The following is a 10126-nucleotide window of genomic DNA, read 5'->3' on the forward strand; positions in this document are numbered from 1 at the left end:
GGTGGTGGTGGTGGTGATGGTGATGGTGATAATGGTGGAGGTGGTGGTGATTGTAGTGATGATGGAGGTGGTGCTGTGGTAGTGGTAGTGGTGGTAGTGATGGTGATAACAGTGGTTATGGTTGTGGTGGTGCTGGTTGTACAGCCTGGCAAACAAAGGTATTGGGTCAGACCAGCACCGCCATGTGCTAGCTGGGGCCTGTGGCTGACTCAGGAGGCGAAACCCTCTTTAACTCCTAGGCCAGTGCTGAGCCCTCCATCTGCAGGAGTCTGTGGCACTGAGCCTCTTACTGGGGCTTGGAGCCCTTCCCCTGAGCAGCTTTTCACTCCCTCAGCTGGCCCTGCCATTATTTTGATTCCTATCACGTTAGGGTCACTTCTCTTTGGATAGACGGATGGATTGGTCCCCAATCCTGATACTGCCTCACCACCAAGATTCCGAAATTTCCGAAGCATTGGGGAAGAAGTGAGATGACCCCCTAATGGAAATAGCCAATTAGAGCAGCCGAGGGGGCGCCCACACGTCACAAAGAGCAAATAGCATGATCAGAATCACAGGGGCGCCAGGCTGCAGCGGGAGGCGTGGTGTGCCAGGAGTCAGAGGTTAGAGAAGAGGCTGAGTTTGAATGGACCGCTTGACTCAGGGGTCCTCTCGCTGGCCAACCCCAGCATCCCCATGCTGGGGGCTGGGGAACAGGTGCCCGCAGGGCAGTAGTGGGGGTGGACAGTGGGAGGCCCAGAGCCCCAGCCATCTGCATTCCCCTGCTTGCTGCCCCGGTCCCAGTCCAAGAGGGAACTGTCTGCCTGGAAACCGCCGACAGTGGGTGACCACGAGCTTGTGAGCAGGACAGGGGCAAGGTCTGCTTTGGGCCTGCCGGGTGCTGTGGAGGAGCTCTGGTGGTCATGCGTTGGGCTGTGATCTTCAAGCTGTACAGGACAAACCTACCAGTTGCTTCTTGGGAGAAAGATGAGGCTTCCTCCTCCCATGAACAGTTACAGTCTCAGGAACTCAGAGGGGGCCATTCTACCCGCCCTATAGGGTCGCAATAACTCAGTGTTGACTGGATGGCAGTGAGTTTGGTTTGATTTGGGGGTTCTATGGTGTTGCTCGGTCCTTGGCCCTCCCCTCGTGGGACATCCTGATGGCACGGCTGCCCGTCCTCCCATAGCACCCACCCCAGCCCTGCTCACCCAGGCTACCGGTGCAGAGGCAGTTGTGGGTCCGGGGCTGGGGCTTGGTCTGGTGGCTGTCGAGTATCTGCTGCACCAGCTGCTCCACCGAGAAGCCCGAGCTGCTGTTTCCATTGCTGCAGGTCCACTTGATACCGTGGACTGTGGAGAGAGGCAGGGGCCATCAGGGGTCTGTGGGGGTCCACAGGGGCTGTATGGCTCTCAGCCCGCAGCTGGAAGAGCATGAAGTGGTCGGGGGGTGGGGGCAGATCATCCGGATGTCACTGGACTCCGCATCTCCTGGGGAGTCTGTCGCCCAGCCCCTTCCTGGCTGTCCTCTCATCCCTTTCCTGGGGTACAGGCCAGGGGATCAGCTCACCTAGAATTTTTTTCTCTAAGGTCCCAGGGTGAAGAAAGGGGGCAAGGGCTCTGGAGGAGACTTGTAGGGTACTGGGGGTCCCCCAGACCACCCACAGGGAGGAGCTATGTGGAAGGAGTCCCCCAGAGGGTTCCTGCCTCACCAAAGGCTTCTCTGTTCCAAAGGTGCCCCAATGGCTAGTGGGGACAGATGACCCCCACCTTCTATGGCAGCTCTGGGGTTTCAGGTCACCCCTGCAGCCCAGGACCCATACAGTTCCAGAATTTGGGCAGGGCCCAAGGATGAGGGAGGATGGGCTGCCCGCTGCCAGGCAGGAAGGGGCTGGAAGTCTAAGACAAAGCCTGTGTCCAGCAGCATGCGGTCTGAGTTCAAGCCCTGTGTCCTGCTCCTCTCCCAGAGGAGCCGAGCCTGGAGGGTCCTGGACCTGATGCTTCTCTGGCCCAGGGGTTTGAGCCAGTGGCTGAGGCTCCCAGAGGGCCCTGAGGCTGCTGTGGCCAGGGCAGGGCTGCAGGGTCACACGAGGGAGAGGCTGGGGACTTTGCCAACTTGGAAGCAAAGCCCTTCTTGTGTGGCTGGTCCCATCTCTCACATGGACCCAGGGCAGCCCTGTGACAGTGCCAACCCTGCTGTTCGGTGAGGGGCGCCAAGGAGACAGGTTGGACAGAGAGTTAGCCAAACGGGTGGGCAGGGGCTGGAGTCTGAGGCGCACCTAGGGGGGAGGCCAGCCTGATTTTTACTTGCCATGTGACTTGGCCAGCCCATGTCTCTGAACCTCAGTTTGTCATCTGTGAAATGGGCATAATAACCTGTGACCCCCAGCAGTCGGGAGAAAGTCAGGTCTTTGTTCCTGTTGCACACAACAAAGGGTGGTATTGCCACAGCCATTAGTGGGAGGGTGTGCCAAGGACAAGCCTTGGGGCAGCGCTGGCCTTGCCCGTGGCTATGCTGATGCTGTGGCCCTGGGTTTGGGGAAGGCGGCTCAGCCAGGGGCACCAACATCTCCGGGTAGCCACTCTCCTCCCTGCTACCTGCCCAGGGGTTGCTTGCTGTCATTGCCTTCTGCTTACCTGCTGAGGCTGCTCTGGAGGTCCACAGACCCAGCTGCCTGCCCAGTGAGTCTGGCACGGAGGGGGGTGGGTGGGGCTAGAGTGGCATCTTCCTGGAGCTTGGGCTTGGGCAGGTTTGCCACCTCCTTTTGACCCTACGCTCCCTCTAGAATTGCCGGCAGGCCCAGGAATCCGTGTCCTGCTGACTCAGGCCCCATCTGGGCATGCTCTCTTCTCCTAGGGCCTTGTCTTCCAGCAACGCAGTTCTAAGGGAAGGTCCAAACCAGGATTCTTCAAACCTCACAATGGCTATGGGGTCCTTTTCTCAAATCAGAGTTGACCTCTACCTAGAAAGCCAGCAAATCAGCTGCTGTGGAGTTGGCCCTGCCTCGTGGAGACGCCCCTGTGTGCCAGAGGACAACTGAGCTCCACAGAGTTTTTCGAGCTGTTTTATGTGATGTGGATCACCAGGCCTTTGTTCCCAGGCACCTCTGGGTGGCCTCAAACCTCCAGCCTTCCACTTAGCTGCCGAACAAGTTAACCGCTTGCATGGTACCCAGGGACTCCAGAAATCCCCTACGGAAAACAGCAGAAGGGGAGGGAAGGTGGAAGGGGCAGGGGCTCCACTGGCCTGTCCCAGTGCCCCAAGGCTCTCTTGGGCTCAAGCCCTCCTCAGACCACTCATTTACAGCTGAGTAGACCGAGGGAAGTGACACATGGCTGTGCCCAGCCCCCATCCACAGAGCTGGTCTGAGTCTCTCGAGTGTCTGACCTGGGCCCCTCCTCGCCTGACAGTGGAGAGCAGATGCTCTCTCAAGCCCCATGGTGCCCGTCCAGGGGCTCCCCTGTCTGCTCTTCTCCTCTGTATGTTGTGAAGGTTATAAAGCGAAAACCCAGTGAAGGGTGACAGATTGCAAGCAGAGAACTTTGGGATGTTAATGCAAATCACCGACTGTCTTGGCACATCCAGTACGCAGATTGTCTCCCTCCCTCCCTCTGGGGGTGATGGGGGTGGTGGGAAGCAAGCCCCCTCCTCCAAGATGGGGGAGTTGTTGGTTCTGAATATCAAATACTATCAAGACGGCTTCTACCCTGGCTTGCTCTGCTTTCTGACGCGACATGAATCAGCGGGAAGGTTTCTGCAGGGAAAAGGGCTTGGGAAAGAAGGGTAGCACGCACGCATGCACGGGCACCACACACCCACACACACACACACACACACATGAGTGTGCACCTTCTTCCTTGCCTTGTAACTGCAGCCAAAGGGAAACTGCTTTCAAAGTGCATTACAAGTTCAAGGCCGGTGCAGGGGAAGCATGGTGGAGAGCCCAGGAGAGAAAGGGGATTCCTGGGGAAAAAATGACTTCTTGTGCAACTGAGAGAGTGCCTGGGTGGTGGAAACAGTTTGCATTCTATTAATTCTAAAGGTTGGCAGTTCGAACCCACCCAGGGGATGCGCAGGAGGAAGGTCTGGCAAACTGCCTGTCAAGATGACAGTGAAGGAAACTCGATGGGAGTGGGTTTGCTCTGTAATACAGGGGTCTCCAGGAGGGTGGTGGCGGTGGCGGGGGGGACATCATCCCCTGTACCAGAACTTCAGGGGAGGAAGTACGGCTGCTCATTCTCAGCCCTGTTGGTCACCAGTTTTCAGCCCAGTCCATGCTGGACCCACCCCGTCGATGGGGCTGAGCGGTGGTCTCCAGGGTCGCTCAGCTGGTGCCCAGGAAGGCCAGGGTGGGGGAGGGCCTCAGGATGGGGAAGAGCAGGTGCAGGGGAGGTGAGCCTGCATGGGACAGGGACACTCGGAAGGGCCCCGTGGCCCTGGTCAAGGGAGCTGCTCCAGTCGTCTCCCCACCCCACAACCCTGCTCCCCTGGTCGTAGGTGTCCAGGGCGTGAGGCTGCTGGGTGGGCAGGGCTGTGGCAAGGGGGCCTGTACAGGATGTTTACCCTAATTATGACGCCCCGGCCAGGCAGCTGTGCTGCCACTAATATGAATAATCAACATGAAATCAATGGCAGCAGCATGTGGCCTGTGCTCTGGAGAGCATCTTCCGATGAGCAATTTACCCGAGAGGCAGCCAACCACTGGGAGGGGTAATTGAGATGTGGATGAGAGGGCTGCAAGGGCCGCACCCCTCCTCACAGCAAGTCGCCCTCAAAGGGCCTCTCCGGTGGTGGCCCTGCTGCAGGCCCCTGGGAAGAGATCAAGAACTTGTGCTAGCAGCAGGCTACGTGGGCTCGGGGTAGCTCCCCACTCCCATCTCTAGGTCAGCCCTTCCTCCAACTTGGGCTCTCAGGCTGGGCCCACCAGCCCCAATGATCGACCCCTGCACACTTGAGTTGTGTGCCTGCCTGTGTACATGTGTCTCTGTGTATATGCATATGCACGCATTTCTCTGTGTGGATGTGTCTCTATGTGCTTGCGTTTTGTATAGGTGTTTCTGTGTATGCATGGGGCATATTGTATATATATATATGCATGTGCATGTGTGTATACGTAAGTATGTGTCTCTCTGTGTGCACGAGTGTATATGTATGTAACATGCATACATATGTGCATGAGTGTGTACATGTGTCTGTGTGCATCTTTCTGTGCATGTCTGTTTGTGTCTCTGTTAGCATGAATGTATATGTGTGTCAATGTTTGTCTTATGTCTGCATGTGCATATGTGCTTGTGTGCATGTGTGCATATGTTTCCGTGTGTATAAATGTATATGGGTTCAAGCTTGGAATATTGTGACAGTTCCCAAATCAGTGACTTTCCAGAATGCCTCCGACCTCTGCCACTGGCAATCTGCCTTTCCTCCTTCCCAGCACAGCCCCCCGGGAGTCCTGAGTGTTCAGTGCTCTGTCCCCCGGGGGCGAGACCCAGAGGGACAGTAGATGCTCAGGAAAGACTGCTGGGGTGAAGAAACACGTGGTCAATGTCACAGGCAGCCCCACCCTCGTCTGCCCCCTCTCACTTTGTTTAGCCCTGCCCTGTTTCCTCTAACCAGCCGCTCCTCGGGAGAAAGAGGAGGCTTTCTCAGTCTCTGAAGCTCACCGGCAGTTCTGCCCTGTCCTGTAGGGTTGCTGTGAGGGGGAACCGACCCGATGGCGTGACTTTGGTTTTGAGTTTGAACTGTAAGCAAAGCTCATGTCTCAATAATAATAACCACCCCAAAAGTGACGATGCCCACTAGATGCCAGGCGAGGTTCTGTGGACGCGGAGCCCTGTCCAGAAATGAATAAGTAATATCAGCACCCACTGTGGGCGGGCCCATAGCGGCGGCTCTTCAAATATGATTTCTGCAGCCTTTCAGGCACCCACTGCTAGGCTCCACTCTGATCTGCTGCATCAGCAGCTCTGGGGTCTTAAGAAGCCCCTCAGGGGATGAGAAAGCATCTTTGAGCTTGAGAGCCATTAGCATAGAGATTACATCGCTAATCTCTCAACTGCTTCTCAGGCAGGAATTAGAATCTCATTTTATTGACAAAGGGGTCCAGGTAGCAGCTTTAATACCCTCAGCTGTTGGCCCCCTGGCCCCCTCCAGGCACCTCAGAAGAAAGGCCTGGTGACCTAGTTCTGAAAAACCAGCCATTGAAAGCCTGAAGCGTGGAACAACCACACTGACAGTTGCCGCAGACTCACGGACACCGGGCTTATCTGTGTACAAAGACAACCTCAGGAGAGCTCGTTTCTGGGCAGCTCACGCGGGGGGTGGTTTGCCTCAGAGGCACCAGCGCCTCTCCCAGAGTTTGCATCATGGGGGCTGAGGTGAAGGCGGGGGAGGGGCCCGCCAAATTATACTCCCGGGGACCAAGGGGCAGCCGTTCATGACTGTCCTTGAAGTGGTGGAAGGCAGGGTGCTCAGGGCCCCAGCAGGTTCCGTGGGAAGAGGAGACTGGAATCCTGACCCAGGACTAGGAGGGGACCCGTGGGGCTGCGGCCCTTCTCTCGGGCCGTGAGCTCTCGGGAAGAACCTCCATTCGTGCCTCGTGAGCTCGGTTTCATCATCTGTGAAACGGCACCTCTTTCATCTAATGCACAGCCTCATTCTCCAAGGGGCCTGGGGATTCTGAGGGGCGGCGGGCATGGGCCATGTGAGCCGGGTGGGGGCTTCTGCTCTGGGAAGCCCTGCCAGGAGGCTCTGCAGAGGAGGGGGACCTGGAGTCAGAGAGGAGATCGAGGACAGGTCCCCTTGCAGCACGGGGCCCTCGGAACCAGTGAGAGTGCCCGCCTGGACCCCTTTGGCTCTGTAGGGTGGCGGTCACTTCTAGAACAAGCGTTGGCCGGCATGCTGCGGCTTGAGAGCCAGATGCGGCTCTGAGGTACAATTGGAAAGGGACGTGAAACGATCATAGTTTCATTAATAAAACATTTAAGGACACCATTCAGATAATGGTGATTTCATTTGCCCGTATACACATAGTTATGGTTCTTGAACAATTTTAGATTGTGGCGTGGGACAGGAGCGGCTCTCAGTGTTGAAGGCAGACAAGTGGACAAGGCATCTGCTCCTACTGGCATCACCACTGGCTTTTGTTTTGTTTGTTTGTTTTGCACAGGGCGTGATTTCTTGGTTCTCTGGCCAGTAGGTGACAAGGACGAGTGGTGATGGTGTTGACAAAGACAATCGCTCCCAGAGGGGCTGTGGAAGTCCCTTCCACCACCCCACCCCTCCCCCGCAAAGAAAAGAAAAAGAAAAGAAAATCTCTCTGGGCTCATCCAGTCCTCTCACCCGGCAGCTCCCACCCAAGAAAGACCCACGAAGAGGCCACCTGGAAGGGACCACGGTCATCATTTGTCTGGGCAATGGTGTAGATGGAGACAACCCCGGATACGTGGTCGCCCTCCTTAGGAACCACGTGATGCCAGATGGGAGGAGGGAGGCAGCGGCCACGTGCGGCCACGTGCTTCCCGCGGATGAATGAAAGCGGCTAGGATTCCTCCGAGTTGTTGACACTGGAAGGCTGTCTCCATGGCAACAAGGTCACTGGGAAATGGCAGCTGCCTGGATTAGTTTTCCTGTATTCTTGTTGACAGGAACACAGGCCCTGCTTCTGATTTCTTGGTTCAGCCGGATGAAATTTCCATTAGGTTTCACTTTGCGCATCCAGACGCCCGTGTACTATTCAGTGTCCCCGTGTCTCTGCTCCAGGCGTGGCCTCCTGGTGGTCCTCAGGACAAGATTCCCAGAACTGTCGTTGTGACAGGCACGGACACTGAGGGGGACAGGATGGAGCAAGTGCGTGTGTGTGTGTGTGTGTGTGTGTTTGTGTGTGTGTGTGAGAGAGAGAGAGAGAAAGAGAGAGAGAGAGAGAGAGAACACAGGTGCCTCTTGTGATTCGTGGTTCTGATTGTTTGCTGACCTGAATGAGGAGCGTCAAGTCAGGGATCCAGCGTCCAGTGTCCTCGTGCAATGGTGGAGGGGGGGGCCGGCGGCGGTGCAGTGGTCTTTCTTTAGGGTGGGCTGGACAGTGGAGGGGAGAAGTAGGGAACCAAGGGCATGAAGGGGGGACTGAGCCAGTCCATGACAGTCTGTCAAGGTGCCCCACTGGGGGCAATTCCCACCGCATGGGATGGTGCTCGCCGTCATCCTTGGGAGCTGGTCTCCCAGGTGACCAACCAGGGACTCCGTGACAGAAGTGGCCCTGCTTGAGTGTTTCCACGCTGGGACATGGCACCACTGGGCCACTCGGAGGCTCTCAGAGTCACCTGCCTCTGGATTGGCTAAGTAGCTTTGTGCCAAGGATGGCGGTTCTGTGTGCGGAGATAGAGGTGTGCAGGCGCTTCAAGGCCTGCTTGTTCAGCGAAGCCACGTGGCCAGGAGGGAATCAGCTTCTGCTGTGATCTCGAGCTGTCCGCTGGGGGAACGCCCAGGCCTGGGGCTCTCTCTTCCTACCTCCGCCTTGCTGTGGCTGCAGCCCCTTCTTCCCGACCTCACTCAAGAGAAGGCGGTCTGTCCAGCAGAAGGCAGGGTAGGGGACCACGCAGATTTCCAGATCATTTCCATCTTGTCTTTTAGGAGACCCTGGACTTAGCTGCCCCCTGAGGTGCCAGTACGTGATACCCACGGGGAGGCAGCCTTTGTCTAAAGCATCGGTTTCCAAACTTATTTGGCCCACTGCCCCCCTTTCAGAAAAAAATTAATCAGTGCCCCTCCCCCCCAACCCCAGCAATGACCGTTTTTGTACTGTAGCCCATAATGCAGGATCGAGTGTAGCTATTTGGTTTTGTAGCCCCCCACCCCCGCACTGTTCCAGTGCTGCCCCACCAGGGGGCAGGATGGCTCACTCTGGGAAACACTGGTCTAAAGGGATGGCCAGCGGCCTCTCTCTCCTTTGATTGAACAAGAACCCGGACAATTGGAGATGTAAATACTGGCAGTGGATTCTGACGCTAACACCTCCTCCACCTCCCTCCCAGGTGGTGACAGCATCCGTGTCACCACCAGTGTCCGTTAAAAAGGTGTGTTGGAGTTCTAACCTCTGGCATGTGGACAGGTGTCTTTGTTTGGAAATGAGGTGCTTGAAGATGCGATCAGGTAGGTTACAGGAAGTTATTCTGGAATAATAGGAATAATGGTGCCTCGCCCCCACCCCTGTTGCCAGAAGCCGGCCCCAGTTGACGGAGACCCCTGTATGTCAGAGTAGGATAGGGCTCCAGAGTGTTTCCTGGCTGGCTTTTCAGAAGCGGACTGCCAGGCCTTTCTTCCAAGGCACTTTGAAACTTATGGTTTGCTGCTGAGAACACGAGCCATTTGCACCCCTAGACTCTAGCTCAAAATCACCCTAGCTCAAAATAACTCATTCTCACTGCCCCCCAGTGATTCCAACCCACGGAGACCCGCATAGCACAGGGTAGAACCGCCTCCGAGAGTCCCGAGCTTGTAACTCTTTATGAGTGTATAAAGCTTCAGCTGCCTTCTGCAAAGCAGCTGGTGGTTTTGAACTGCTGACCTGTAGGTTAGCAGCCCAATGCCTAACCCACTATGCTACCGGGGCTTCAACTTCAACCAACCAAAGTGTGTGTATAAATATAGGAGCTCTGATGATACTGTGGGTTAGGCATTGCACTGCCATCCACAAAGTCAGTCGTTCAAACCCACCAGCCGCTCCTCTGGAGAAAGACGAGGCTGTCTTACTCCTGTCAAGATGGGCGAGCTCAGAAACTCCACGTATGGCTTCTGTACGTTGGAATACACTCAAGGGCAGTGGGTTTGTTTTTTTGTTTGGGTTTAGGGTGCTTGTGACAGGACAGGAGGTGAGACACAGAGGCAAGGCGTCAGAGGCAGGCCAGCCCTGTGATGATGGTCTGTCTACAAGCCACGGAAGGCCTGGAGTGACCTGAGGTTGGGGAGACAGGAAGGACCTTTGCCTTTGGGGGGGATGTGATGATGATGTTTTTCTGTAGTTTTAAGGCACCGAGCGCTTGGTCATCACCGGAGCCTCTGCAGTCCACTCCAGGGTGCCCCCTGTGTCCCCAGCAGAGCCCTGGACACTGCATCCCTGCTGCTGGAATGAATGAATGACAGGCGGGGGTGGGGG

At 56.3% G+C, this 10126-nt stretch overlaps 1 protein-coding gene across 1 annotated transcript in view; it reads right to left on the reverse strand.

The window, feature by feature from the left end:
• The window catches only part of CAMTA1 (calmodulin binding transcription activator 1), a 1095522-nt gene that overhangs the window by 102882 nt on the left and 982514 nt on the right, over window positions 1-10126 (reverse strand). The window contains exon 8 of the mRNA XM_045299056.1: window positions 1191-1331. Within this exon, the coding sequence (XP_045154991.1) occupies window positions 1191-1331 (141 nt within the window). The remainder of the gene's footprint in view (window positions 1-1190; window positions 1332-10126) is intronic.

This window comes from Echinops telfairi, unplaced genomic scaffold (assembly GCF_000313985.2).
Source record: "Echinops telfairi isolate 266 unplaced genomic scaffold, ASM31398v2 ScPeMD7_7457;HRSCAF=8495, whole genome shotgun sequence".
Taxonomy (NCBI): Eukaryota; Metazoa; Chordata; class Mammalia; order Afrosoricida; family Tenrecidae; genus Echinops; species Echinops telfairi.